Source organism: Halichoerus grypus, chromosome 1 (assembly GCF_964656455.1).
Source record: "Halichoerus grypus chromosome 1, mHalGry1.hap1.1, whole genome shotgun sequence".
Taxonomy (NCBI): domain Eukaryota; kingdom Metazoa; phylum Chordata; class Mammalia; order Carnivora; family Phocidae; genus Halichoerus; species Halichoerus grypus.
In genome coordinates, this window is record NC_135712.1 from 59,108,042 (window position 1) to 59,135,119 (window position 27,078).

Here is a 27,078-nt window from a genome sequence, read left to right on the forward strand (position 1 = left end):
CTCACCAACATTTCAGCCTCAAGGTTTGCTTCATCTCCTGTATTCCAACGGCCTTTCCCGCAATCGTACTTCTGCAACCCACTGACATGGTCATCCTGAACCACATCACACAGCATTTCCCATTGTTCAACCCCAAAGCTGATAACACGCCCCCCAACATCAGCCTCCTGTCCATCTCCCTGTTTTGCTCCCCCTCCTCCGCTACATTGGTGTTGCACCTAACCATGTCCTTCGTCACTATAGGCCTCCTCTTCCCAACCTAGGAGTTCTTTAAAGGGTCCCCTCCTGGGCGCCTGGGTGGCTCAGTTGGTTAAGCGACTGCCTTCGGCTCAGGTCATGATCCTGGAGTCCCGGGATCGAGTCCCACATCAGGCTCCCTGCTCGGCGGGGAGTCTGCTTCTCCCTCTGACCCTGCCCCCCTCATGCTCTCTCATTCTCTCTCTCTCTCAAATAAATAAATAAAATCTTTAGAGGGTCCCCCTCCTTCCTACTCTGCATGGATATTCAGATACTCTCTTACATAAGCCTCAGATCACTTGTATCTTTACCTCTCCAATGAAAACTTTCAAGGCCGGGTCAATCTGATCTACCAATTTTGGGTACCTGCTTCAGCCAAGTCCCCATTGCTGCCCTGGTGATCTCTTTTGTTCTGAAGAAAGCCCTTTCTTGATCTTCACCATGCTTCACACTCTTTCCATATTCTCCCCCTTCTTTCATGTAACAAGGTCTAAGCTGATTTTGAGAGAGTGGTGCACTCAAGGGGATTTGGAAGTCTCAGGTTCAGAAGTCCTAACTGTTTAGGATACACCCTGAGTTGGGATACATTAGGGAACAAAATCAGAAAAGAAGACAGGAGTGAACAGAAAAGTAGTAGAAGAGAAAACAGGGTTATAAAAAGATAACGAAGGAGAAAATTTCTAGAATAAAAAAAGTGATAATTGGATCAAATGAACCTTACAAAGTTTGAGGATGAAGAAGAGAACACTGGATTTGATCAGGAAGTCATTTAGGACAACCATTTCTGGGGAGTGGTGAGAAACAGAAACAGGAGGAAATTACTGTAGACAGCACAGGATAATAAAAATGCAAGGGCAAGGAGTCTAGGCTATACACTCAAAGACTTGGATAAGAAAAAGATGTTGTACCATAATCAGAATGGATTGCAGGGTCAAGTAAGGACTTACTGATTTTTTTTTTTTTTGAGATTGGAGATTTGAGGGCATAATGGAGACAGAGCTATTGTGGAAATTTTAGAGGAATGATAAAAGGAATGATAAAAATCTAACCGGTCAAGCTGTCTGACAAGCGCATAAAGTCAGAGCAGAATTTTTTTTTTTTTTTTTTTAAAGATTTTATTTATTTGACAGGGAGAGATAGCGAGAGAGGGAACACAAGCAGGGGGAGTGAGGGAGGGAGAAGCAGGCTTCCCTGCAGAGCAGGGAGCCCGATGCGGGGCTCGATCCCAGGACCCCGGGATCATGACCTGAGCCGAAGGCAGACGCTTAACGACTGAGCCACCCAGGTGCCCCAGAGCAGAATTTTATCCTTCTCTTTTACTTAAATCTTTCCCTCTGGAGGAGACAGTAACTAAATGTGCAACTGAGCCCTGCAGGGGCTTGGCACTGGGACACTCAGCACGGACATGGAAACTAGGCTTAGTAGGAGGCTGAGGAGTGGGCTTCCCAGAGGCCGGCCTCCACAAGGGCAGATGTTTTAGTGGTCTTCTAAGTCAGAGACCTTCTGCAGGAACCAGGAAGCCTTCTCTGGCCTGTCTAGATTAGCGTCCCCACCACCTGCTTCTATTACATCTTTAATTCTCCCACTGGCTTTAAGTAAGTTGTTTAATCTCCACTGGACTATAAACTCTGGGAAGGCAGGGATTATACCTGCCCAGAGCTCGGTTTTATCTTCAGTGTTCAACAGAGTGGACTACTACTTAGAAGGCACTTAATAAATACTGGCTGGATAAATAAATAGTTAACAGTGATTACATCTGGCCTAGGTTCCATCTGGACTTATAATGCCTGTCAATTTTGGTAAGTAATAGCTCTTCAAAATACTACCAGGCAGAATGATATTTTCCCAGGAAAATGCCGCATGATTTTGAAACATATGCTGCACAAATGAATTGAGTATGGCAAGTTGCCAGAATGACACTCAGAGGCATGCACCTGAAATAGTTTAATAGTACTTTCAACTTAAATGGTACTTGGACTCAAAAACACGTATCTCAGGCCTGGAAAAGAGCTCAGAAAGTTACGTAATTCAATCCCCCCCTCACAGAATACTTAAACATAGTCTTCATTAGTCCTAACATTAAGTGGCCATTTAGAATCCACTTGAACACTTCTATTGATAGAAAATACATCTTTTTTTTATTATGTTATGTTAATCACCATACATTACATCATTAGTTTTTGACCTCTTTATGAGAATGCTGCTCCATTTTTGGATCCCTCCAGGTATTAGAAAATTCTTACCATGCATGCACAGCTTTCACCTAATGCGCTGGTCCCATAGATCAATGTAACTACAGTACAGTCTTTCCAGTATCTGAGGAAGGCCACCACATCCTCTCTTACAGCTTCTCCTCCCCTGCTCCTTTAGTCCTCTTCATGGGATCCTCACAGCATTTGAAAGAGCATGTCTAGGGGCACCTGGGTGGCTCAGTCAGTTAAGCGTCTGCCTTTGGCTCAGGTCATGATCACAGAGTCCCAGGATCAGGATCATGCCCCATGTCGACTCCCTGCTCAGTAGGGAGTCTGCCAGGGAGTCTGCTTCTCCCTCTCCCTTTGCCCTCCCCCTGCTTGTGCTCTGTCTCTCTCTCTCTCAAATAAATAAATAAAATCTCTAAAAAAAAAAAAAAGCATGTCTATACCCATTTTCTTGTCATTCATATTTTCATGAAAAGCAACAGAATAATGAAAAAAAATACTAAGGAATATAAAACTAAAGCAACACAGTCACGCGAGAAAAATAGCAAAACATGTGCAAAATGGAGGTCTATCAGTATTCCTTCCCATCAGATTATGTCTGACTCTTAACTCTATCTTAACTGTGCAATATCCTTACCTTAATCCAGTGTTCCACATTGTCAGGGTCAAAGGCAGGCTGTAGATAATATACAGAGAATATTAATACACAGCAATAACTTTATCAACTTTGCCATTTTATTTTTTTTCAACTTTGCCATCTTAATCTATCCTTCTGACTAAAGCACATGGAAAAGTGTCCTTTTTCCTTCCCCAAGCCATTTCGTCAGCAAGTTCAGCAAGGACACAGAATGATGGTCAGAGGAAGAAACGTGAAGCCTTCTCTGGGATCTCTTCTGTTTTTATCTCCTGCCTAAGCCCACCTGGAGATTCTAATTTAATTGGTCTGGAATAGGGCGCAGGTGTCAGTATTATTTTTTTTTAAAGCTCTTCAGAGGGACACCTGGGTGGCTCAGTCAGTTAAAGCGGCTGACTCTTGATTTCGGCTTGGGTCATGATCTCAGGGTCCTGGGATCGAGCCCTGCGTCTGTCTCTGTACTCAGCATGCAGTCTGCTTGTCTCTCTCCCTCTGCTCCTCCTCCCGTACTCTCTCTCTAATAAATAAATAATATCTTAAAAAAATAAAGCTCTCCAAGAGCCAAAATAGAGGAATGCTAGATATATTCTTTATAAAAAACCAAACAAGCACTGATTAATGAGCCAGATTATTCAAATGTCATGGAAGCAAATCTGCTTGGAGAAGGGTATGCCCCTTTCCTCAGGTCCCTCTTTTCAAGAACAACCTGTAGCAAGGGGCTTTCCTATCTTACCTATAGCAGGAATATTGTTTGGTCCAATAATAACTGGGGGAGGGGTGCTGGCGGTGGGAGGATGTAGTGGGGGATAATCTTCTGTCTTACAAAGCAGAAAATGAAGTAAAGATCACATATATTTTTACCCAGGTCAGTCAGATATTAATCTGAAATTAGAAATCAAACCAGTAGGATACCTCCTTTCTTCACTCTCTGTAACTCTTAGAAGCTTGTGGAATTCCCTCTAACAGTCACTTAACAAATAGAGGTATTTGCTTTGCTAATAATTCAGGTGGATCTTTAAATAAAGAAGGGAATATCTAAACTAGCATACCATCACATGGAGGAAGGAAAGGTATAATACTCTCTTTCACTTACGTAACACTTCACCTTCAAAGCACCGTAAGATAACTAATTAATGCAGCTGTACTGCTGAATAATTTTGTCACTGCAGCAAAGAAAGAGCTGATCCTATTAAAACACAACTAAACTTCAAGAAGCTCTTGTGCTTTTTCTTTTTTATCCTCTAGGCAGTAACAAGGAGCACTAGCAGCAAAAATCTTTCCTTTTGGAGTCTTAAGAAACTGTCCCAAATTTTTACATTTCGTCATCAAGTCTATACCCATAACCTATTTGGGATCCAATCTATTGTGGAACTAGCACATTACAATAGGAGCTGACTCTGTTACCAACTCTCTCTAGTGCTCCTATCTACACCCTCTGGTATCTGGGCCAAGATATTCACCAAGTGGAATATGTCCAGGGCATTATTTAACAGGTATATTTAGAATAAACTGCAAGCACGATTGCCTAGAGCCCTAAAAATGCCACGCGTCTAGAGATTTTTTTTTTTTAAGAAAGTATAACTTAAGGGTGAAAACAGCTGGTGAAAGTGCTCTGGAGCTGGAAGCTGAGAAACCACTCCATTTTGGTACTCTCACTTACATTTAAAGCAGTTATTTTTGTGACTGTTAAAAAGGTAGTCTGTGGAAAGCACACACCGTGTGACTGTGACTTTGCACATGGCATTTATGTATGTTTCAAGTTTAAAATAGGCTTACCAGTTTTCCATGTCTTTGGATGCTAAGGCATCAAAGGAGGTAACAGATATAAAAAGGAAATGTTGGTTGAATTCAAAAAAATTCAAGTGAATCAAGTGTTGATATGTCCAATATCCACTTGCATTCCTGAGTTCATTTTTGATACTTTATGAAAAATTAGAAGGGGAGGAATATGAAGCAGAGGATTTAACATGAAGGTGTTCCCTCTCCAATAACGATCTAAAATTAGGAAAGGAAGGGAAGGGGAAGGAAATGGGAAGAGAAGGGAAGAAAGAAATGTGCGAGAAATTCCCTAAAATTGCGGGGGTGGGAATGCGAGGCGAGGGAGTTCGAGAATTCTCTTCACCGGGATGAGCACTACCAGACCTCTCCTGTTTAATAAAATGGAAATAGTTCTTTCACGCTACTGCCCAACAAAGCCGTAAGTTATCCAGACCCCAAAGTTCGTAGGCCCCCTTCACCAGGACAATGCTGGCTCCAGGGCAGTCAAGGCAAGGGGCAGCCAGCTAAGGACGCCCCTGGGGGAAGAGGGAGGTAGCGCAGCCCAGCCGGTTGCCTCGGGGCCGGTCCCCGCCCCCCCAGAGCTCCCGATTGGGATGGATCACCTTGGGACTCGGCTTCCTTGTAAATTGTTTCCAGCGATTCGGCCCCGTCCTCTTCCTAGAGGAGGACCTTTCCTGGGGCGCCAGCAGCATTTTCCAGGTTCGGGCCCGGACCACCGCAATGCTGGAACTACCGCTCCGTTGCCTAGGCCGCTTCCGGGTCGTCCTGGGAGTCGTAGTTCCTCCGGCCGCAAAGAAGGCAGGTGTGGGGCGCCGCCGAACCACTACTCCCAGGAGGCTTTGCGCAGGCGGAACGTGTTAGCTCAGTAACCCATGGCAACGGCAGCGGTCCCGCGGCCTCGCAGTCACCAGAGCTCGCTTTGATATTACCTTTGCCTTTTACTGGCGCCCGGGGATGACGCAGTGCTCCCTGATTGGCTCTGCAGCGGAGGCGGTGGTTTAGGGGGCCGAGAATTCTGCTAGCCGGACACGTGGTAGCGAAATACGAGGAGTTTGAGGGGTCTCAAGACCAAAACAAGGTGGGAGGTGTGCAGGTAAGTGCCCCCTTTTCCTGTTAGAATGGGGGCTACCACGGGTGGATAAGTCGCGTCGCTCTCAGACGCGTACTCGTTGTGTTGCAGTAACTGTAGTTGTACCCCTGACATGTTTCTCCTTCCCTTTTCTGGCTCTCCTGGTGGATCTTGGCTTCTCTAAGTCCAGATTCTCCCAAATCGTGTAATCTTCACTGCATCTCAGAGAGAAAAGGGCCTCTTTTCCACCGGCCTCTGCTCAAGAATCAGGCTCTCAGCCGGAAGTGTTTCCTGGACTGCACAGGATACTTAGGAGGGTTGGACGATCTCGAATCCTTGAGCTAAGGGCTTCGCGAGGTCTGGGGCCAGTGGAGGGGGCCCATGGAGTAAAGAAAAATCCATCCTATTGACTGAACTTAGATGTTCCAGGAGGCAGTACTTTCTAGGATACATGGATTTGTAAGGAGGGGTAGTGGTTTACGTGGGAGCTTTGAACCCAGCTTTGTGGCTGTATGACCTGAGGAAACTTTAATAACGCGAACCTCGGATTTACTCATCGGCAAACCTAAATCACTGGAATATTGTAACGAAGAAAAATCAATGTAAACATAGAGCTTTGCCAGGAAGCATAAACTATACTAGACTTGAGATTGGTGAAAATGAGATCAGGGAAGTTGTGTCCTCGTACTATTGCAGAGATCATAGGACCTGCTCTGTAACTTGAGTGTCTATCAGAAGGGTGATGGTTGAATAAATTGTGTCACATCCAATTTATGTAATATCATGAAGTAGTTATTTTAAAAGGGTAAATTAGTTCAGTGTCTCTTCTCCAGGAAAGATACCCATTTCCTCCTGGGAAAAAGGCAAATTGCAGAGAAGTGCATACAGTGTGGTATGTTTCCATTAAAAAAAAAAAAAATCCCCTCCCATATACGAGTATGTTTAAATGTTTGTATGAGTATGGAGAAAGGTTGTAGAGGCTGGAAGGATGGATAGAGGCAGAGAAGAAAGGTAAGGGAAAACAAAGAAAATAATAACACTATAGCAAAATGGAAAATATGACTATAAAATTGTATCTTAACATTACAATTAATATAAACATTGCATATGTGTATGGACAAGATGAGACTTCTAATAGGCTATCAGCCTATTAGAGTACAACCTCTAAAGCCAGACTTCCGTGATTTAAGTCCTGGCTCTGCCACTTCCCAGATGGTGACTCTATTACCCTCAGTTTTCTCATGTAAAATGCACTTAATAGCATCTGTCTTACAAGGTCGATATGATGATACATTTTAGCAGGGTTAATATGGAAAAGACAGTAAATGCCCAATAAATGTTAGCTGCTACTATTGTCATTATGTGAAATTGTTAACTTATATTGTGATCACTGACATATTTAGGTTTACTTCTACCATCTTATTTTGTATTTTCTATATTTGATGTGCTTTTTGGTCTCTTTTCCTCTTTCTTGCCTTTTATTGTATTAACCAGTTTTTCTTTTATCATCCCCCATCCCTCACCAATGGTTTCAGAAATTATGCATTCCATCATTAATCTTTTAATGGTTACTTTAAAAATTTTGGCACACATACTTAACAGTTTGACATGATTCATTATCTCTCTCCCCCTCCCAAATAGTATAAGGATTTTAGAATACTCTACCTCTGAATAGGCTGTCTCATCTTCTGTTATTGTTTTCTAGAATTTAAAATCCATCATTTCTGTGTCTTTCTGAGTCAACTCAGTGCACCATATTGTTTAGAAGTCCTTCAGACTTTTTTCTATGCATATATAAACATTGTAGCGTGTATGTGTACATATGTGTTTATAAATATGTATACAGTTTTTCTTTCACAAAAAAAATGTGCTCACCTAAGCTTACTCTTTTCCCTTAGCATATCACAATCATGACAGTCAGTAGAGAATTCATCTAAAAAACATTTAGAAATCCCTTCTTCTGAGGGAATGCTGGGGAGGCGGGGTGGGGCATGTGTGGCACTGGAACTGTTAGGACATGTCGGTACAATGCTACCAGAGGTGCAGGGAATCTCTCTTAGCCCTCGTGAAGGCATAGATCCATTGCCAGCTTATCACTTGTCCTTAAAGTGATAAAGTTTTTTCCATGAACCATTTCCAGGTGCCTTTTGCTAATGGTTTTTCCTTAAGACTTTCCTAGGAACTCCCTTTGTAAAAGTGAAGTGTGAATGTATATTTAGAAAAGCATAACACCACAAATCTTAGAAGATACCTTCAGTGAGTGACCCACAGGGGAGAGGGTGATGATGAAGGCAAATAAAAGTCCGTTGGTATTTTGGAGACTATTGGTTTGTTTCTTGAGAAATTTGCTTGGTTTAGATTATATCCCTCCCAAAGCATTTTTTTTTTTTTAAAGATTTTATTTATTTATTTGACAGAGAGAGACATCGGGAGAGGGAACACAAACAGGGGGAGCAGGAGAGGGAGAAGCCTCTTAATGACTGAGCCACTCAGGCACCCCCCAAAGCATGTTTTAAAAAAACATGTACATGAATATGTGTATGTGCGTATTTATGTTTACATTACTCCGTGATAAAAACTTGTTGTATTTGAGCCCTTAGAAAATGGGTGCACTAATAAAAATTATCATAAACTGAACAGTGAATGGGGAAAGGAAAGTGCGGTTCTTCTAGCTCTGGGCAAAGTTGGATTTTTTTTTTTTTTAAATGTTGATTTCCAGCTGAAGGGCATTTTCTAATGCCCTCTAATATTTGTATTCATTCTCGTGTTACAGAGAATCACTGACAATAGCAATTTATCTATTACAGTACTTTCTCTTGGGGCACCTGGGTGGCTCAGTAGTTAAGCGTCTACCTTCAGCTCAGGTCATGATCCCAGGGTCCTGGGATCGAGCCCCGCATCAGACTCCCTGCTTGGCGGGAAGCCTGCTTCTCCCTCTCCCATTCCCCCTGCTTGTGTTCCCTCTCTCGCTGTGTCTTTCTCTGTCAAATAAATAAAAAATACTTTTTCTTAAATGCAGCCGTCACTTTTCCTTGTTTGCTTTTTTGTTTGGTGACATGTTGATTTATCATCATTAGGATGGGACTTTTAAGAAGCCCCAAACAGCAGGTGTGAGTACATAGCATCAAAGTCCTGCACTCTGGAGAGAGCCAAGTGGATACTCCTCTCTAGCTGACCTAGTGGGTTCAGTATACGAAGCTGAGGATTTTGAATTTTATCTTTAAAAATATGGGGATTAAACTTTTGTGCATTGTATCACAGGAGAACCCATCTCTGCATCCAAGAACATGGCCAGTGTCCTCTAGAGCTCCCAAGGACCTAATGACAGACCTTGCGTTAAGAATGAAGAAATCTGTTTCTTCAATTGAGGGAACAGTGGGAAAGGGAGATAAGAGAAAATGCTTTCAGAATTGAGCGGATTATTAATCACAATTGAAACTCTTCTGTTAGAAGATGGGGACTCCTAGAACCTGTTCATTGTTTCCTTCCGCAAGGATAGGTCTAAGAGGTCCCTAAGAGAAAGCTAAGTGTTGGAAGCCAAGAGTCTGGGCTTCCGGATCTAGTTGCTGCTTCCCTCTCTTTTTTTTTTTTTAAAGATTTTTATTTATTTATTTGACAGAGAGAGAGACACAGTGAGAGAGGGAACACAAGCAGGGGGAGGGGGAGAGGGAGAAGCAGGCTTCCCGCTGAGCAGGGAGCCCGACGCGGGGCTCCATCCCAGGACCCTGAGATCATGACCCGAGCCGAAGGCAGATGCTCAGCGACTGAGCCACCCAGGCGCCCCGCTGCTTCCCTCTTGGACAGTCCCTGTGTCTAACCTTGGGGAATCTGAGGACCAGTGGGTTTCCTTTCAGTTATCTTTACATAGATATGTAAATCATTACTTACCCTTCCTATTCCAGATAATATGCTCGTGTGGCATTTGGATTCCTGTGTGGTACCCCATAGGGCATGAATACAGGAACTGGTCCTCTTTCCTTTTTTGGTTCTCAGATTAAATAATGTGCATTCTTATTTTGTTGTTCAGTCTTTGAGATTGGTTTGTTTGAGCCTGACCCTGAGGGTGGATCTGTGCTAGGTGTATAGACAAGATCCAGGGCTTGCTACACAAAAGGACCAGGGACTAGTCGCCAAGATCCCTGATAAAAGTAAAGCTGAATTGCTTATGAATTGCATGTATGCTCCATGTGGTTTCTCACTTCTATTTGGACACCATATAAGAACAAATTGGAAAATAATCTTACTTCTCAGAGATAATCTCTATCTTTTGATGCATATTGTTACATATAGTTCAATAAACACCAGGATGCTGTTTTGGAACCTGCTTTCTTTCACATATTAGGAGAAATTGCTATGTTGCCTAGCATTCTCTCAAATTGAAGAAAGGAAAAAAAGGATCAAATCAGTAATCAGTATAGCCTAAGCAGTGTGGCCTTCTTCTATATACATTTTCAGGGCTGAAAGCTAGCCTTTGGCAAAAGAATGCACACTCTTTCTGTGATTAGTCCTTATTCCTGTCCTTCCATTTGTTTGATTTTCATCAGTGCAGACAAAAATTCCATGACCGAATTTAAATGTGGTTGATGTCATCATTTTGCTCTGGGTCTTTGGGGAAAGATATCTTCCCTGATATCTAAAACAATTGTATACTGGAAGTAATAATAAACATGCTGTCATTCATCATCGTGTAGGTTACTTTGTAAAATGCTTAGCCTTTAGATGTCATGGAACTCCTGAATTTACTCTTCTTTCCTTAATTAGGTAGAGGAATCTCTTAGGATGAAGCTGAGTCTTACCAAGGTAGTTGATGGCTGTCGTCTAGGAAAAATAAAAAACCTGGGCAAAACAGGGGACCACATCATGGACATTCCAGCCTGCCTTCTATACACCAAGACCGGCTCTGCCCCACACCTGACCCATCAGACACTGCATACTATCCACAGGCTTCCTGCCATGGCTCAGCTTACGCTGTCCTCGTTGTAAGTGTTAGACCCGATCACTTAAGTATCAACTCTGGCAGCAGCTCAGATACCTTAATAAGGTGCAGTAAAGAGAAAGACTTTTTTGATTATATGCACAAAATTTATAGATTTTTAGAATGAAATCAGATGTCAAGTGTTAATACGTCATCTGGCCCTAATCTGGAAGCCATAGGCCGGACCTGTATGTCAGCTGCTTCACTATTCCTCTGGCCCAACTGTGCCAGTATGGTGGTCCTCATTGCCTCCCAGAGGTGACAGGGCACAGGGCAGGGAATGCTCTGTGAGAACTAAACTTGGTCTCTAGAGGCTGTCTTCATGCACCAGCCTCAAATGTTTCCCTGTGTCTGCACATGAACTTGCTAGTACTACGTTATGAAAACAAAACTAATGGAGTTAGATCATTTTATGTAATGTACATACTGACTTGATGCTTCATTGAAGAACCTGCTGTATGATGAAATAACTGCAATATTGTGTTAATCATGGTGATTTTAAAGGGGAGAGGGGAGGAAGAAAATCTGGGCATTTGGAAGCAGTTGATCTTTGCCAGTTTCTGTTCTCACAGAACTACTTGTAAATTGAAGATCTGTACTCTGGCTAATGAACACAGCCTAATGAGTTGGGACTCTTGAATATGGCATCCTTTTTTGTTCAAGACTACTACTACTACTACTACTACTGTCACATAGCTTGATGGGTGCAGGGAAGTGGGTTACAGTTGTTGCACAGAGTGTCTGTAGAATGATTCATTATTATGTATTTTTCTGTTTTGCTTACAGGGCAGAACACCATGAAATCTTGGCAGACTATAAGGAAGGAATTGGAAAGTTTATAGGTAAAAATCAAGTTATTTGTGTTTGCCTCATGACATATTAATTTGAAGTTTGGAGGCGCTGTTGACTGATCTTTCATTCATACATTTACTTATTCATTAATTTAATGAGCATTTATTGGGCATCTAAGAACTACGCATTGGGGATTCAGAGATGAGTAGGAACAGTTGCTTCCCCAATGGAACTCAGAGCCTGTCTGAAATAAAGATAAATAGGTAATTCTAGTAGGATGCAGTGACCGCATTTGCAGGATTAGGAATATGTACATGTACCAGGAGAGCCCAGAGGGAGGAGCACATAACTTGCTGTACGGTTCATGTGGACGGAGGTCAGACTAAGGAAAGAATTCTTGAGAGAGGGAGGAAGAAGGGGTACCTTATCTGAGTCAAGGAAAAGTAGGACTTAGCCAGGTCGGGAGGTGGGCGCAGTGGTGGTGGTAGACAGGTGTGGGCAGACATCCCAGGCACAGAGCAAAGACCCAGAGGTAAGAAACTGCATGGGGCATACCTAAGATCCAAAGCAGTCTAGCCGTGTTTGAGCCTAAAACGTAAGATGAAGCAGAAGATGAAGTCCTCGTGTTTATCTATAGCTATATTCTGGTATGTTAATATTATCTTTTGTTCCAGAAATAGGATTCTATATACAGATGCATGTGTCCATTTGATTATAGGAAAAGTTTCGCAGTGGCAGCTAGAGAATCCATTCTTCTGTAGACCACTTTCTCCTGAGCTTTCTCCCAATATCTAAGACTCACTTAAGTGAATGAAAATTCTGTTTCCACTGGTTATTCAGTCCTCTGCTTCTCTGGAGAATAGCATGACGACTTGTTGGTCACAAGGCCCTGTTTTCAAGTAGAAGGATTTATGTAATGTTTTCCTCGGCCTGAATCCAATTTTAAAACCAGTTTTAAAGTATACAAGCATATAATTAAGTGAAAATAGCTTAAAAAGTTTTCTAGAGATAACTATAATAATTGAAATTGTGGAAAAATAGGTGGAGAACTGCAGAGTTGTTTTTTGTTTTTTGCTTGCTTTATTTTCTGGGTTTTTTTTCAGTGAAATCCTTTTTTTTTTTTTAATGAAAATATAAGGTAGCATAGGAAATTTAAGCACATATGGTTTAGTAAGCACTTTAAAAAATTTTTTTTATATGACTATATTTTTGACTAAAGAACCCAAGAAATTTCATCTTGAGTCAATGAAACTTACTGAGAATTCGATCCATTTTTATTCAGTATGCTATAGCTTCCCTGTAATTCTGTCCCGGGGTCCCATGATGTGGGATAGCTTTATTATTAATCAGATTACCTTTTGACCATATAATTTTGTCTTTCCAGTAGCTTGTTCCTTTGGATGGTACCTAAAATGAACATACTAGATATTGTATTTTTCTTCAAAACAAATCAAGTAGGGTCAACATAACATGCCACTAAACACTTTTATTGTATTTCATACTTTAAGAAACACTTCTCCTTTGTAGCAACTCAGTCATTAGACACGAACCTTTAATTCTTTTTTCAGATGAGTAGGTTTTAAAGGTAATCTTTTCATTCATGTTGACAGGCCTCTTATAATTCTAAGATCGGGTATGAACAGTTTACTACGTCTAGCGATACTTACTTTATCCAGTAGTACACATATGAAGCTGCTCTCTGTTACAACACAGTGTAATTGTTGATGTAAGTGCTTGCAAGAGTTCTTTTTTATGTTTATACAGGCATGCCAGAATCACTCTTGTACTGTTCCCTGCATGATCCAGTGAGCCCCTGCCCAGCCGGTTATGTAACAAACAAGGTGTGTTCTCAGAAAGGCCTCCAAGGCTGCAGCTTCGTCCCAGAAAGTCAGCCTGTTGTAGCTTTCCAGTGCTAGATCCCACTGCCTGGGATGCTAGCCCATTCCTGACCCCTTTATACCTTCTCCTTATTTCGATGAATATAGTGGGATGAGTGGTTTATAGGAATTAGAGTAGGGCTGCCTGCAGACGGGGTAAGGAATATATCCTCAGCATTTTCATTGTTGCAAAAAAATTTGGGGATGAAGGAGGGTCAAGTACATGGCAAAAAAAGAAATTGCTATGATGGTAGAAAGCAATAGTTTTTTTGTGCCATGCTTTATTTGCAGTTTTAACAACCTCAGGAAGCGCTAGGAAAGTTGCTGATGAGTGTTATCACATGTATAACTATATATAGTAGAATCTCCGTGTAATACTGCTTGCTTTTAGAACAGCATTTGAAAAAGCTGGGTGCACAGCCAGAGATTTTAGCTAGTGAAGAACAGTATCAAAAGGACTTCATTAAAAGTCCCCACCTGAGACATGGCGCGTTGGTCTTGTACCTGTGGACTACATTCTGGCAAGCCCTCCATATATGCTGGTGCTTTACGAATGCAGCTACTTTTCCTGCACCCGCTTTATCGATGTCAATGGTATCAATCTTACCGAAGAGAAGTATTTTAAATGAGTCTTCTGCTTTAAACTTCTTTTTATTTTGTAATTTTAATCCAAAAGAGAGTATTTTTACCTCAGTTATCTACCCCATTTGTAAGGGAGAGAGGATTCATTTAAACAGTGTTCTTAAGCCTTAGGCCAGAATAAAAAGGCTCTATGTGGCGTCCCCATTCATGTCCTTGTCAATCTCTTCTAAGAAGAAAGATACTATAGGGGAAGGAGTAACCAAAGAAAGAACATTATATAGAGATGTTTACGTACATTCTGACTTCTTTGTATCTGTATCTAACTCAATCCAGTAAAAACTTACTAACCTTCAATAATGTGTGAGGCCCTAGACTAGGCTTTTGGGGCACAGACATGAATTGGGATACTCAGTACTATCGTTTCTATAAGAGAAATAAGTACAGATTGCTGCAAGAGCTTAGAAGAGTGAGTGATGGATTATGCCCAGATAGGTTTGGGGGGCACAATAGAGTAGATGATATTTGGACCTTTCTTGAAGGATGCATAGTATTTTACCAGGCAGAGAAGTAGGGGGAGGGCACTTCAGCCAAAAGGAACAATGTGATCAAAGACAGAGAAAGATCAAAGTCTGTGGTGTGTTTAGAGACAGCATGCATGGGGTGGGGTCTCGGAGAATGGAAGACTGGGCTGGGAAAGTATCCCAAAGAATTCATGGGGCTAGCTCAGAAGCTGGCTGTGTGGTCATTGAAGGATTCTCTATGAGCTATAAGGTGCTCGGAGAATTGGAATATAGTACAGGAAGCTTCTTCTACCCCCCACGTCTAAGATAGTGAATGCCACCATCTCTGTATTTGTAAGGAAGGATTAAATTTAGTATTGCTTTATCATTTTATTACTTCCTTTTGATTTGCATTTCACTCTTGCTGATTCCTCATCATTTTGTTCCATGGCAGTCTGTGTCCGTGTGGGGTCTTGGGGGACGAGTGGAAATGACTGCTTCCAAGTTCATGGCAATTCAGCAGACCCTTCAGCCAGACTGGTTCCAGTGTCTGTCAGATGGAGAGGCATCTTGCGAGGAAGCAACTTCCATAAAAAGAGCCAGGAAGTCTGTTGATCGATCGCTTCTATTCCTGGATAATTGTCTACGGCTACAGGAAGAGTCAGAGGTAAGGCTGCAGCGCCCACCACTCCCTGCTGTTTGAAACTCTGGCTTACTGCCGTTCTCTGCTCCTCCTCCTGCTTCCCTGCTTCTCACTTCCTGGTCTCTGTTACTCTCCTGTTTTCTTGTCCTGACCCATACGTGTTCTAACTCTCCAGAATTCTGCCTTAGGCTCTCTTTTCTCCCCACTCTGGGTGTTTTCCCTGGGCAGCCTCCCCTTGGTTTTAATTGCTGAATAATTCACAAATTGCGTGGATAACCAAGCTCACTCTGCTTAGCTTCAGAATGACGTAAAGTGGACTGCAGCTGGGTTCTACTAGAGTATCCCTCACATGCACCTCAAACTCAGAAGAAACCAAACTCAGTATCTGATCTCCTCAAACCTTTCTTTTCCTCTCTGTCTTAGTTCATAGCGGCCAAGTTCCTCAGCCCAGAAATTTGAGTCTTTCAAGACTCCTTTTTAAAAAAGTTTTATTTAAAATCAATTAATTAACATATAGTGTATTATTAGTTTCAGAGGTAGAGTTTAGCGATTCATCAATTGCATATAACACCCAGTGCTCATTACATTACGTGCCCTCCGTAATGCCCATCACCCAGTTACCCCAGCCCCCCGCCCACCTCCCCTCCAGCAACCCTCAGTTTGTTTCCTAGAGTTAAGAGTCCCATATGTTTTGTCTACCTTCCTGATTTCGTCTTTTTTTTTTTAAAGATTTTATTTATTTGACACAGAGAGAGAGCACAAGCAGGGGGAGTGGCAGGTAGAGGCAGAGGGAGAAGCAGGCTCCCCACAGAGCAGGGGCAGCCTGATGTGGGACTCGATCCCAGGACCCCGGGATCATTACCCAAGCCGAAGGCAGTCGCTTAACCAACTGAGCCACCCAGGCACCCAAAGCATTGACATTTTGAGAAGTGTTGTCTCCTTGCTCTCCCAAGAAGCTGAACTAATCTTTACTCTCTCTAGTTATCAGAGTATGTGTCATTTCTCTAATACTTTACCTCTACAGTGTTGCTTTCTGTCTTTTAACTATTTTGTCAGAGTGATGGGCAAAAGTGGTATCTAACTATTTCTAATTTGTATTTCCTTCCTGGTGAGCTTTAGTTAGCTCTCCACATGTGTACAGCGTATTCACATTTACTTTTCTGAAGTTCATATTCACATATCTGCCCAGATTTCTATGGGGTTGTCATTTCCATAGAAGATTTGTTGGAGGTTTCCTATAGTATTTGTCTATTCCAATGAGCAGTGAGCTCTCCTTTGCCTTTGTCAAGAGTATATTTCACTAGAGAAGTTTTGTACTTAAATACATTAGCCTTTTCTGGTAAGCTTTAGCTTGCTTAGGGAGGCCTTCCTTACTCCAAGACTATGAAAACTTGAATATATCTTTTTGAGACTTGGGTAACTCTTTTGTATGTTTAGATTAGAGGGCCACTGGGATTTATTTTTGAGGATGGTGTGCAGTGTAGATTTATTTTTTCCAATGGATTGTCAGTTATCCTAACCACAGAGTTCTTAAAGTTATCTCTAACAGCGAGACTTGGAGGTAGCTTAAAGTGGGCCTGGATAGTCATTTAAACGAATGAAAACTGATACTTTTGTCCTTTCCCTCTCATACTTGCTCGGTGTGTGTTTAATTTAACCTAAGCTCAAACATGACTGCATGTACTGATTGCTCAGTTTCTCTTTTCTTACCTATTTGGGTGGCTTTCAAGTGGTGTGTTTTGGGGAGGAGGGAGCCCCATCCCCCTTTCATGCTTCAACTGTAGCAGCTGCACCGAGATCTCTTCCATGTGAAGTTCATTTAAATGAAGGTCTCCACTATTGGAAACAGTTAAAAGCATTTAGTCCTTTCTCCCCTTAGGTCCTTCAGAAAAGTACCATCATTGGAGTGATTGAAGGTGGAGACGTGATGGAGGAGAGGCTGAGGTCAGCACGGGAGACTGCCAAGCGGCCCGTAGGTGGCTTCCTTCTGGATGGCTTTCAAGGGAATCCAGCAACCCTGGAAACTAGACTGTACTTGTTGTCATCAGTCACCGCAGAGCTGCCGGAAGACAAACCAAGGCTAGTGTTCAGTTAGGATGCAGGCCACGCCTTGTGGGCTGCAGGGCAGGAGTGCTGGTGTTGTGTATTATGCAGAATCTCTACATGGGCATGTCTTTTGATGAACTGATTATGTCCTTTCTGGGCTGCGTCTGCTGAAGCAGACTATGGGGGGAGTTTCCATCACAGCTGTCCCACCTTCAATTTCAGAACGTAGATGAGGAAAATTGCCATGTGAATTAGTTTATTTTATTGATTGATTGATTTAAAAGATTTTATTTATTTATTTTGACAGAGAGAGAGATAGCGAGAGCAGGAACACATGCAGGGGGAGTGGGAGAGGGAGAAGCAGGCTCCCCGCGGAGCAGGGAGCCCGATGTGGGGCTCGATCCCAGGACCCTGGGATCATGACTTGAGCCAAAGGCAGATGCTTAATGGCTGAGCCACCCAGGCGCCCCCTGAATTAGTTTATTTGATCTTCATAAGTGAGGGCAAGTGTTATACTGTTTCACCTCATTTTTATGCCAAATGCAAATTTTGTTCTTTATTCATTATACCATGGTGCCTGGGGACAGGTATAAAATCATGTGGAACTCTGGCCTTAATCAAGGAAAGTTGAGGACAGATCTTGGGTGCCTAGCAGAATGAACATGGGCTGTAGTAATAATAAGGACGTTGAAGAAGTTCTTAGATTTGAGGCAGGTTGTTAAGTCACTTTTTTGAAATCAAGAGGACTGGCAACACTAATGGGGCTGGTTCTTTCCATAAACACGGATTCACTATATACTGGTGTAGAGAAACGATCTGCAAGATTCAAAGCTCAAAATCCCAAGGTTCTGAGTGCAGCTGATGTCTTATTAGACTACCCACATTTTTCTTTTTTTTTCTTTTCTTTTTGTTTTAAATCCCTAGTCTTTCATCCAACTTGGTATGAATATTCATGATTTTTTCCTACAGATCTATTAAGGGGTTTGATTATAGGATGCTGCTTTATGCCCCTCAGGCTGTTGAATGGTATATAGTATATGTAAATTTTACCACTTAAAAAAAAAATCCAGGTATAACTTGCGATAAGGTGTGTGAATCTTATATACAGTTTGATGGATTTTTACACATGAATACAACCTGGAAACATCAGCCAGAGCAAGATACTTCCAGTAGCCCGGGCAGTACTTGCCCCCCAGTTTTAACCTAGCTCTCTTGTGTTCATTGCTCCCCATCCTGTGCTGATTTTGTTCTGATGCAGATAACAATTCAGCACTAGTATTTCTAGTTTTTTCTAGACTTCTTTGAGCTAAGTGCTCACAGATGTCTGTTACTGGATTTGAGAGCTGGGATTGTTTTCATTCTATAATGTGCGTAGAAATGCCAGCTTCAGTTGGAGGGGAGTTCTAAAACATTACATTAGTTGAAGGAAACTGTAGTCAGAAAAACCGGCATATATTTAAGTGTTCTGGTTGTTTAATATTACATAAGCCTTTTTTGGACTTCTCTTAGAAATCAGGGAGTCTGTAAGCTTTTCTCCACCAGTTCATTAAAGGGACTATGGGTAGAAAAACAAACAGAAGATAGCAGCCAGCCAGCCAGCCAACCCTGATCAAGTGCACCTCCCCCTCTTGTTTTAGTGGCAAAACCCGGTTGAGTGGTATGATAACTCCCAGAATGCCTTACGGATTACCTCTGAAAATACCATCTCATCCCACCATGCAGACTTTTTATTAATGGAGAAAATAAAAGAAGAATAAAGAAAGTCAAATAGAGTCTCAGATCTTATGGGCAGAGTTGAAATTCTGAGAGCAAGAGTTGCTTTGCAAATGAACCTATAAAGAATACAGTAGATAAAAAATGTCTTTCTTGAGCCAATTATGAAAAAGAATTCTAGGCAAAATATAGTTAAAACATGGAAAGTATTTGAGGGGGAAATAAAGCACACAGCTTTGCACTCTTAAAAAATTTTTTTAAAAAAATTGATGTATAGTTGACATATAGCTTTGCACCCTCAAAAAAATCTTATGTCATGGATACACAGGCTGTAAAGTTCGGTTGAAGACTAGGGAGGTTGTTTAGAAGGAATGGGAGGGGAAAGGAAACTAACCTTTATTGAACTTCTCTTTGGGACCCGAAACTCCACAGTGTGCTTTTTCAAATGTCTCCTTAATCTTTACAACAAATCTGTGAGGTATGTATTACTGCTCTTGTTTTTAAGATTAGAAAACTAAAACCCAGAATGGTTAAGAAACCTTCCCAAAATAGCACAGTAAGTAAATAAAAGGCAGAGCTGGGATTCGAGCCCAGGTCTCTCTGCTGCCAAAGTCCTGTGTCCTTTCTATCACACCTTATTATCTGTTGCCTGCCATGCAACTGTGATTGGTGGGTTTCATTATTACTACTTTTTTTTTTAAAGATTTTATTTGAGAGAGAGAGTGCGCATGAGCAGGGGGAGGGGTAGAAGGAGAGGGAAAGGGGGAGAGGGAGAAGTGGACTTGAGCGTGGTGCTGGACATGGGGCTCAATCCCAGGACCCTGGGATCATGGCCTGAACTGAAGGCAGACGCTTAACCAACTGAGCCACCCAGGTGCCCTCATTATTACTACTTTTAACGCCCTCTGGGAAGAGTCTCTGCTTCCATTCCTGGCATTGTCCTCATGTCACTGTTCTTACTGTTGTTTTCACAGGCTCATCTGTGGAGTCAGCCGGCCAGATGAGGTCCTCGAGTGTATTGAAAGGGGAGTGGACTTATTTGAGAGTTTTTTCCCTTATCAAGTGACAGAGCGGGGATGTGCCCTGACTTTCAGCTTTGATTACCAGCCGAACCCTGAAGAGACACGTAGGTCTTCTGAAGTTAGTCTCTGTTATCCTCAAGTTTCTTCTATTTCCTTTTCATTACTGGCCTTGAGTCGCAAGCCAGAAATATGTGCATACTATAACGCCAGCCTTTTATAAAACTACCGTGTTTGTTTCTTATCTGTATGCTCTGGCATGTTGGCATACAAAACCGTAGCTCCTCAATATTAGGGAGTGATCTTAGAGTGAGCAGAACCAAGAAAAACAAAACCCTTTCTATTAACAATCTGAAAAAAGAACATTCAGGGTGAATAGTGATGAAAATCTAAGAACAGAAAACCTTTGAACTACTTAGTAAAAGTTAATTTAGTTTTTCACAAAAGAGTTCTTGTCTGCTTTTTGCAGACCCCATGCTATCAAAATACAGGGAGTCTCTCACCCCCTCTGATCCTAGTGTTACTTTTGCTTTTTTTGTTTTTTGTTTTTTTTACACACAGGGATGTGAAAGCTAATATTCTTTGAAGCACCACCATTTTCTTGTATTGCTTAGTTATTCAGAAGTCAAGAATATCAGTTTCAGAGTCTGACATTTGACTGACAATAGAAAAAGAACTGGGATATGGGCTTTAGGCCGGGGTCCCTTAGAATATCTACCCAGTTTTTCTGGAGAGTGTTGCATGCCTTGTCTGCCCTCTGGCCTTCACCGGTGTGATTTCCTTTCCCATTTCCTGCTGTCCTTTGAATTCCTCCTCTGTCACCGCTGGCCCTACATGTAGCTTGGGCCAGAGACTTCTTTAAAGATTCATTTTCTTCCCCACAAGTTATTAAAATTTCATCCAGAAGATGTTACAGTTTTGTAAAGTAATCTAACAATTAACAGAAATTGAATTACTTCTGGAAACAAAATAAATCAGATTGGTCAAATTCTTATATATAAGAGGTCAGTTTTGCTGTCCTTTAAACTGCCTAGAACATAATGTATATGGGTAGAAAAGCATACCACAAACACTATAAATGTTCATTTACAAGCTTAATTATTTCCACAAGGACATGGGTAACTGTTAATCATTCTGTACCATGAATATGCAAAACATAAGAACCTGATATTGAGTTCTCCAGAACAGACAAATTCCTTTTTGGCTAGAGAAAGCTGTTTCTTTATGATCAGGAAAATTGAAATAGTTTGAACATTTTCCACTAAAGTATTATTATTAATCATATTTGTGTGTGTGTATATGTAGTAAATTAAAGTCTTTTGTTAATTGCAAAGTGAAAATTACAAAGGAATAAGTTGCCTAATATAGGAACTAATATAGTTCCCCCTAGTGATAAAGATTTTCCAGAAAGCCAGGGCATTATTGTGGTTTCCCACATCAGCATGCAAATTCATGGCAGCAAAATTATAATAGCCCTCTGCTCAGCGCTCAGGTCACTTCTCTTTTTCCTTTGATCTGGACAAAATTACCTTCTTAGGACTGTCTGCCCATTCTCCTTGGGCTGACCCTGCGTTTGTTACTACTCCTTCCCAATAAAACTTCTCTACTTGCCCTTGTTCAAGACAGCTGGCTCTTTGCATAGTAACTGGTGTTTTCCTTATATATCCAGGAATGTTCTTTCTTAAAGAGTTCAAGGGAACAACTCAAGTCCCCATATAGTTCTGGATAATCTGAGTTCCCTGGAAGGCTAGGGTCCCCATAAAATACATAAATTAAAACCATATTGTACTTTTAATCTATTTGGAACATAAGCAGTTACAAAGCACAATTAATTTGCATGGATATGATGATGAGACATAACTCCAATATACACTCACAAATTTATCTCTGTCTCTCTCTCTCAAACACACACACACACACACACTCTCCCCAACTGTTTTCTTAAAATCACTCCTTGACAGTAAGATTATATATTATCTACTTGTAACCATAGTTTGCTTAGACATTGTTGAATCTCCAAGTTTTGATGTTATAGAGAATATGTCAGTGATCATCTTGACCCATATTACTACTTTTCTTATGTCATTTCCTTAGGATAAATTCTTATGAATGGAATTTACAGGGTCAAAGGCCATAAAATAGTTACTGAAATAATCTCCCAATGGCCAGTCTTTATCTGATTTTTATTCAAGACTTATTGTTGGTTTGTCCTTCAGTATTACAACAAAGTGGGATACAGGAAGAAATAAAATATGTGGATCAAACAAAGAAAATTAAAACAACCAGTTGCAACCAAGAAATGACATCATTTGAAATTAATCTGAAGGAAAAAAAGTAAGGAATTTTTTTTAGATTTTGATTTCTGACTTTTTAATTTTAGTCTGTTTTAAAAGTTTATGTAACCGTTCCCTTTTCAGTTTATGACTTCATAAAATATTTATAGTTGGATATTATTTGGGCCTTCTTAAATTCAGTTCCAGAAAAACTCATTTTTTCTGCAGATGAGTTTGTGTACTTTGTCTTGTCAGAAAACCGAGGCTAGAAAACTGGTGTTTTAGAAGAGCTGTCAGAAAGATTAGACCAAATCTATTGTCTGGTGTCTTTTACTCTTTCCGATTACTTTAAATAATGTCAGAGCAAAATAAAGATTTAAAGATAAAAAACAACAAAGTGTTTCAATTCTAAGGAACTTAAGTCATCTTGGTTATATACAGGTCATAAATCTTAATAAAATATTTCCCTCTATAAGGAATGAACTAAGCGATCTTGTAACTTTGTATTTGGCCCAAAGTAGTAATTATTAGTGAACCACTGAGAGGTTTTTCTGTGAGTTTGGTATTCTCACTTTAGTGCTGGGTGTTTTTTGTCTTATGTAAAGGAACATTCTAGGGATTCAGATTTAATTTATGTCCATCTAGGAATAGTACAGACTTGAAAATTTATGAAAGAATATGAAAATCCTAGGTCTGATCTATATTCTATAGAGGCTTCTTGATTGTAGGTCTGAAATGGTGATGTTTACTACATTTAACTTGAAAAATAGCCAAGGAGATTCATTTCTGTTTTTCAAATGCTAGGGTAATATAAATGGGTTACTACTAAACTTCTCTCACATTATAGATTTAACTGGAAATTGTAGTTCTTTTATTGTCAGCGCTAGACTTGAAGTTCAGAGCCTAGCACTACTCATTGGCTCTGTGACCTTGGTCAAGTCATTTAACTTCCTTTTTTTTTTTTTTTTTTTTTTTAAAGTAAGCCCCATGCCCAATGTGGGGCTTGAACTCAACATCCCTGAGATCGAGAGTTGCATGTTCTACTGACTGGGCCAGCCAGGCGCCCCTTAACTTCCTTTTAATAGCTGATACAAAGTAACACATACGTAGTGCTCAGTATGTGCCCAGCAGTGTACAAATCCTTTGGTATTGTTTTTTTTTTTTAAGATTTATTTGACAATGAGCAGGCCGGTTAGCTCAGTTGGTTAGAGCATGGTGCTAATAATAAGATTTATTTGACAGAGAGAGAGAGAGAGAGCGCACAGCAGGGGGAGCGGCAGGCAGAGGGAGAAGGAGCAGCAGGCTCCCCGCTGAGCAGGGAGCACGATGGACGTGGGGCTCAATCCCAGAACCCTGGGATCATGACCCAAGCTGAAGGCAGACGCCCAACAGACTGATCCACCCAGGTGGCCCCCCCTTTTTTTTTTAAGATTTTATTTATTTGACACAGAGAGAGAATCCTTTGCTATATTAACTCACTTAATTCTTGTAATAACTCCCTAAGGTAGATGCTGTTATTATACTTATTACCACTACAGATGAGAAAACAAAGACACAGAGGCAAGTTAAGTGACTTGCCCAAGTGAGTTGTGAGCTGGGCATCAGACCTAGGCCCGGTAGCTTGGGAGCCCTTCCTCTCGACCCCCTTAGTAGTTTTCATTGGGAAGTGACAATAAAAATGCCTGTCTTCAAAGGTGTTTGCAGAGGTTAAGTGAGACTGTGTATGTCAAAGTGCTTTGCAATCCACACACACACACAAAAGCTCTGCAAGTGAAAGGTCGTACCATGTCTTCTGTACTAGTTCTGGTGGTGAGTGGGAGATGTGTGTCATGCATCAGAACAGCATTTATTGTCCTTGTGTGCCGTTACAGTGTGACTAACAAAGCTCAGCATGAGGGAGTGACCCTGGGACTCTCTCCTGATGCTCTTGTGTAAGCCTCAGTCCAGGAAGTTAGATCTGTCAGCGGAAGATTCCCGAGTCTCCTGACTCATTGTGCCCTAGGTTAACTTTTCACCACATTGTCATCCTAAGCAGGTGCCCAGCACTACATTTGCCAGTGAGGTTATTAATTATTGGTTATGTACCAGCTTCTGAATAGATAGCCAAGGCTGTGGATCGCTTGTATTCCTCATTTTCTCGACTATTGTTGTAACTTCCTTTCTCAGGTACCAGGAGGACTTTGATCCACTTGTGAGAGGGTGTTCCTGTTACTGCTGTAAGAATCATACTCGTGCGTACATCCACCATCTGCTGGTGACCAACGAGCTGTTGGCTGGGGTCCTGCTTATGATGCACAACTTTGAACACTATTTTGGATTTTTCCACTCCATCCGGGAAGCACTAAAAAGCGACAGACTGTCACAGTTGAAAGAGCTCATCCGCAGGCAAGCATCTTGAGACCTGGCATACGCAAGTCTGACTCTTTACACTGAGCCTGTCCTGCTGTTGGAATGTGGGAAGAAGAGAACAAGAAATGATCTTAGCTTTAATCATTTATATTTGAGAATAGGATCTACTTATAAATAAGGAACATTTGAACAAACTCTGCTGACTTGAGGCTAAAGAGATTTCTTCCAAAGACTTAAGTGACCCCAACTGATCAGAAAGAATTGAACCATGACCTCTAATATTTCAGTGCTAACTCTTTCAGTCAATGGAGATTCGTTTAGTCAAAGACAAAAGCTTTAGTTATGAAGGGGCGGCCCTGAAGCAGGGTTGATGAGATTGTGTGGGTTCCGAGAGTTGGATCAGAGCTTGAAAAGGGATGATTGGTCACGAGCAGCATGACTTCTGTAGACACATGACTGCTGACTGTAAAAGCAATCTGGCTAATTTGAAGAGTTTCCTAGTTTTAATCCTTATATTCTCAGGAGCCTCTTAGACACTTGTGCCTTTCAAGCCGCCTCACTGCTGCAGTCAATCAGAAAAGGCTCTGGTGACTTAACTAGGCTCGCATCTTCATGGAATGTGGGGCTCACACATTGGTCCTAGGATCAGTTGGCCCAGGACACCTTCGTTTGACCGCATGATCTATGTGTGACTTGTCTCCTGAGAGCCCATGCAATTGCCTGTTATGAGGTGAAAGTTTGCCTAGATGCTTTCATTTGGTCATACAGATCCACTTTGGTCTGCCCTTCAGGCCATTAATAGTCTGACCACATAAGAACTGTAGCCCCATCAGTTGGGGAGATTCATTCACCATGTGTTCACTTGGACAGAGCCCTGGCCTGGCAAATGGAAGCTTGGGTTTCAGTTCTACTCAGCTGTGACACCAGGCAAATCACTTAACCCCTCCATGCCTATTTCCTCCTGAACAAACATGGACAGGCATGGGGGGTAGGACTACATGAACTTCCAAGATTCTATCTAGCTGTAATGTTGGGGGAACAAAAAGTTGTCGATGACAGTCGTAACCTTCTTGTGTCCTTGTTTACTGATCACTGTTGGCCTAGTGAAAAGTGCAGTGGTACCAGGAATCAGGCAACAGTGGAGATGTTTGAGAGCCTAGAAAGAGGTTTGGCCTGTGACTTCTGAAGTGGTTGATGAGTTGGCATCAGCAGATCCTGAGACTGGGAAGACCTTCCTGGATCATCTCTGATTCTATGAGTTTTTTCTGCTCTCACCAAAGGAGTGACATTCGTGTTGATGTGACAGGTGATTTTTATTTTCCTTGGGCTTTTCTATATTTGTCATGTTTTCTGTAAGAGTACATTCACACATAGTTTTTGTAAAAACAACCAACAGAACCAAAAAAATGCCTTTGTTTTTGTAGGAGTATGGAATATATTTGTTTTATATTCTTAGGCTATATTTTGCTATTTTTTTCATTTCAGTGGGCATTACTGACATTGTTTTTAATTATTATGTGGTTACTCTATTTTTATGTGTTAGGTATCTATATGTTTTTCTTTTATTAATGATTTAGGAATGTCCATGACATTCCTATAGTCTCTCCATGAATGGCAAGGGTAGTTAGGAAAGGGTTCTGTTCTCAAGGATCTGCTTGCTTTGAAATATATTGGACTAGACTCGTTCATATGTTTATATTCCTGTTCAAGGCCAAATCCTTTGTTGGAGGAGTATTAATATCCCAGAATCCATATAAAATTTATGAGTTTTATTTATGTTCAAAACACTGAATGTTCTGCTCAAGCATTGTTCATTTTTCTGGGTCTTTTTCTTATTAGCACATTTGGAAAAAATGTTTTTTTCCTTTAATGTAAGTCAATTAAAGTCAATAGCCAATAAACATTTTTAATTAAAAAAATATACTGTCTTGTTTCCTGTAAATACTAGTGAGTCTGTTAGGCAACCTATTAAATTTCCATGGTACTAGAAATGTTCTCCATTGGAAAAGAATTTTTTTCTACATTTATTTCATCTGTGGTCCATTGTTTTAAGTGCACTCACACTAAATGCAGAATCCAAGGAGATTCAGCAATGTATCTGTCTCTTTAAATTATATAATTAGGGGCCTTAAGGCCATGCTAGCACATAATAAAAATAATAATAACCATAACCTATGGAGAGCATTTTTAACGTACCAGTCACCTTAGTAAATGCTTTCCTTATATATCTCGTTGACCCTTAGAGCGCGGTTATGAGGTGTGGATATTATTCCTGTGTTAAGACCTAGGTTTCAGGAAGGGGTGCCTGGGTGGCTCAGTCGTTAAGCGCCTGACTTCGGCTTGGGTCATGATTCCACAGTCCTGGGATCGAGCCCCGCAACGGGCTCCCTGC

The 27,078-nt window shown here is 41.2% G+C and overlaps 2 protein-coding genes across 6 annotated transcripts in view; one reads left to right on the plus strand and one right to left on the minus strand.

The window, feature by feature from the left end:
• The window catches only part of CCDC191 (coiled-coil domain containing 191), a 97,255-nt gene extending 91,537 nt beyond the window's left edge, over positions 1-5,718 (minus strand). For 2 of the 3 annotated variants that reach the window (XR_013445275.1, XM_036107139.2), the window contains exons 1-2: positions 5,451-5,718; positions 3,073-3,111 (exon numbers count right to left, since the gene is read on the minus strand). Coding sequence is in view for 1 of the 3 variants with exons in the window: in XM_036107139.2 (XP_035963032.2) it covers positions 3,073-3,111; positions 5,451-5,540 (129 nt within the window). In the remaining 2 variants the exon portion in view is untranslated. Of the gene's footprint in view, positions 1-3,072; positions 3,112-5,450 lie in introns of those variants that run through there. The other variant, XM_078066261.1, reaches the window with a different exon arrangement.
• Positions 5,719-5,807: 89 nt separating this feature from the next.
• Positions 5,808-26,599, plus strand: QTRT2 (queuine tRNA-ribosyltransferase accessory subunit 2). Of its 3 annotated transcripts, XM_036107156.2 has the most exons (10): positions 5,843-5,941; positions 6,751-6,809; positions 10,679-10,896; positions 11,679-11,734; positions 13,449-13,525; positions 15,098-15,310; positions 17,166-17,365; positions 20,020-20,171; positions 22,281-22,398; positions 24,504-26,599. In XM_036107156.2, exons 3-10 carry the CDS (start codon positions 10,697-10,699, stop codon positions 24,733-24,735), a joined length of 1,248 nt encoding a protein of 415 aa, XP_035963049.1. In that variant the 5' UTR covers positions 5,843-5,941; positions 6,751-6,809; positions 10,679-10,696; the 3' UTR covers positions 24,736-26,599. The 3 variants fall into 3 exon arrangements, with proteins under 3 accessions (XP_035963048.1, XP_035963049.1, XP_035963051.1); XM_036107155.2 differs by lacking the exon at positions 6,751-6,809 and having other exon boundaries at positions 5,808-5,941; XM_036107158.2 differs by lacking the exons at positions 5,843-5,941; positions 6,751-6,809; positions 13,449-13,525 and adding an exon at positions 13,295-13,410 and having other exon boundaries at positions 10,818-10,896.
• The last annotated feature ends 479 nt before the right edge of the window (positions 26,600-27,078 follow it).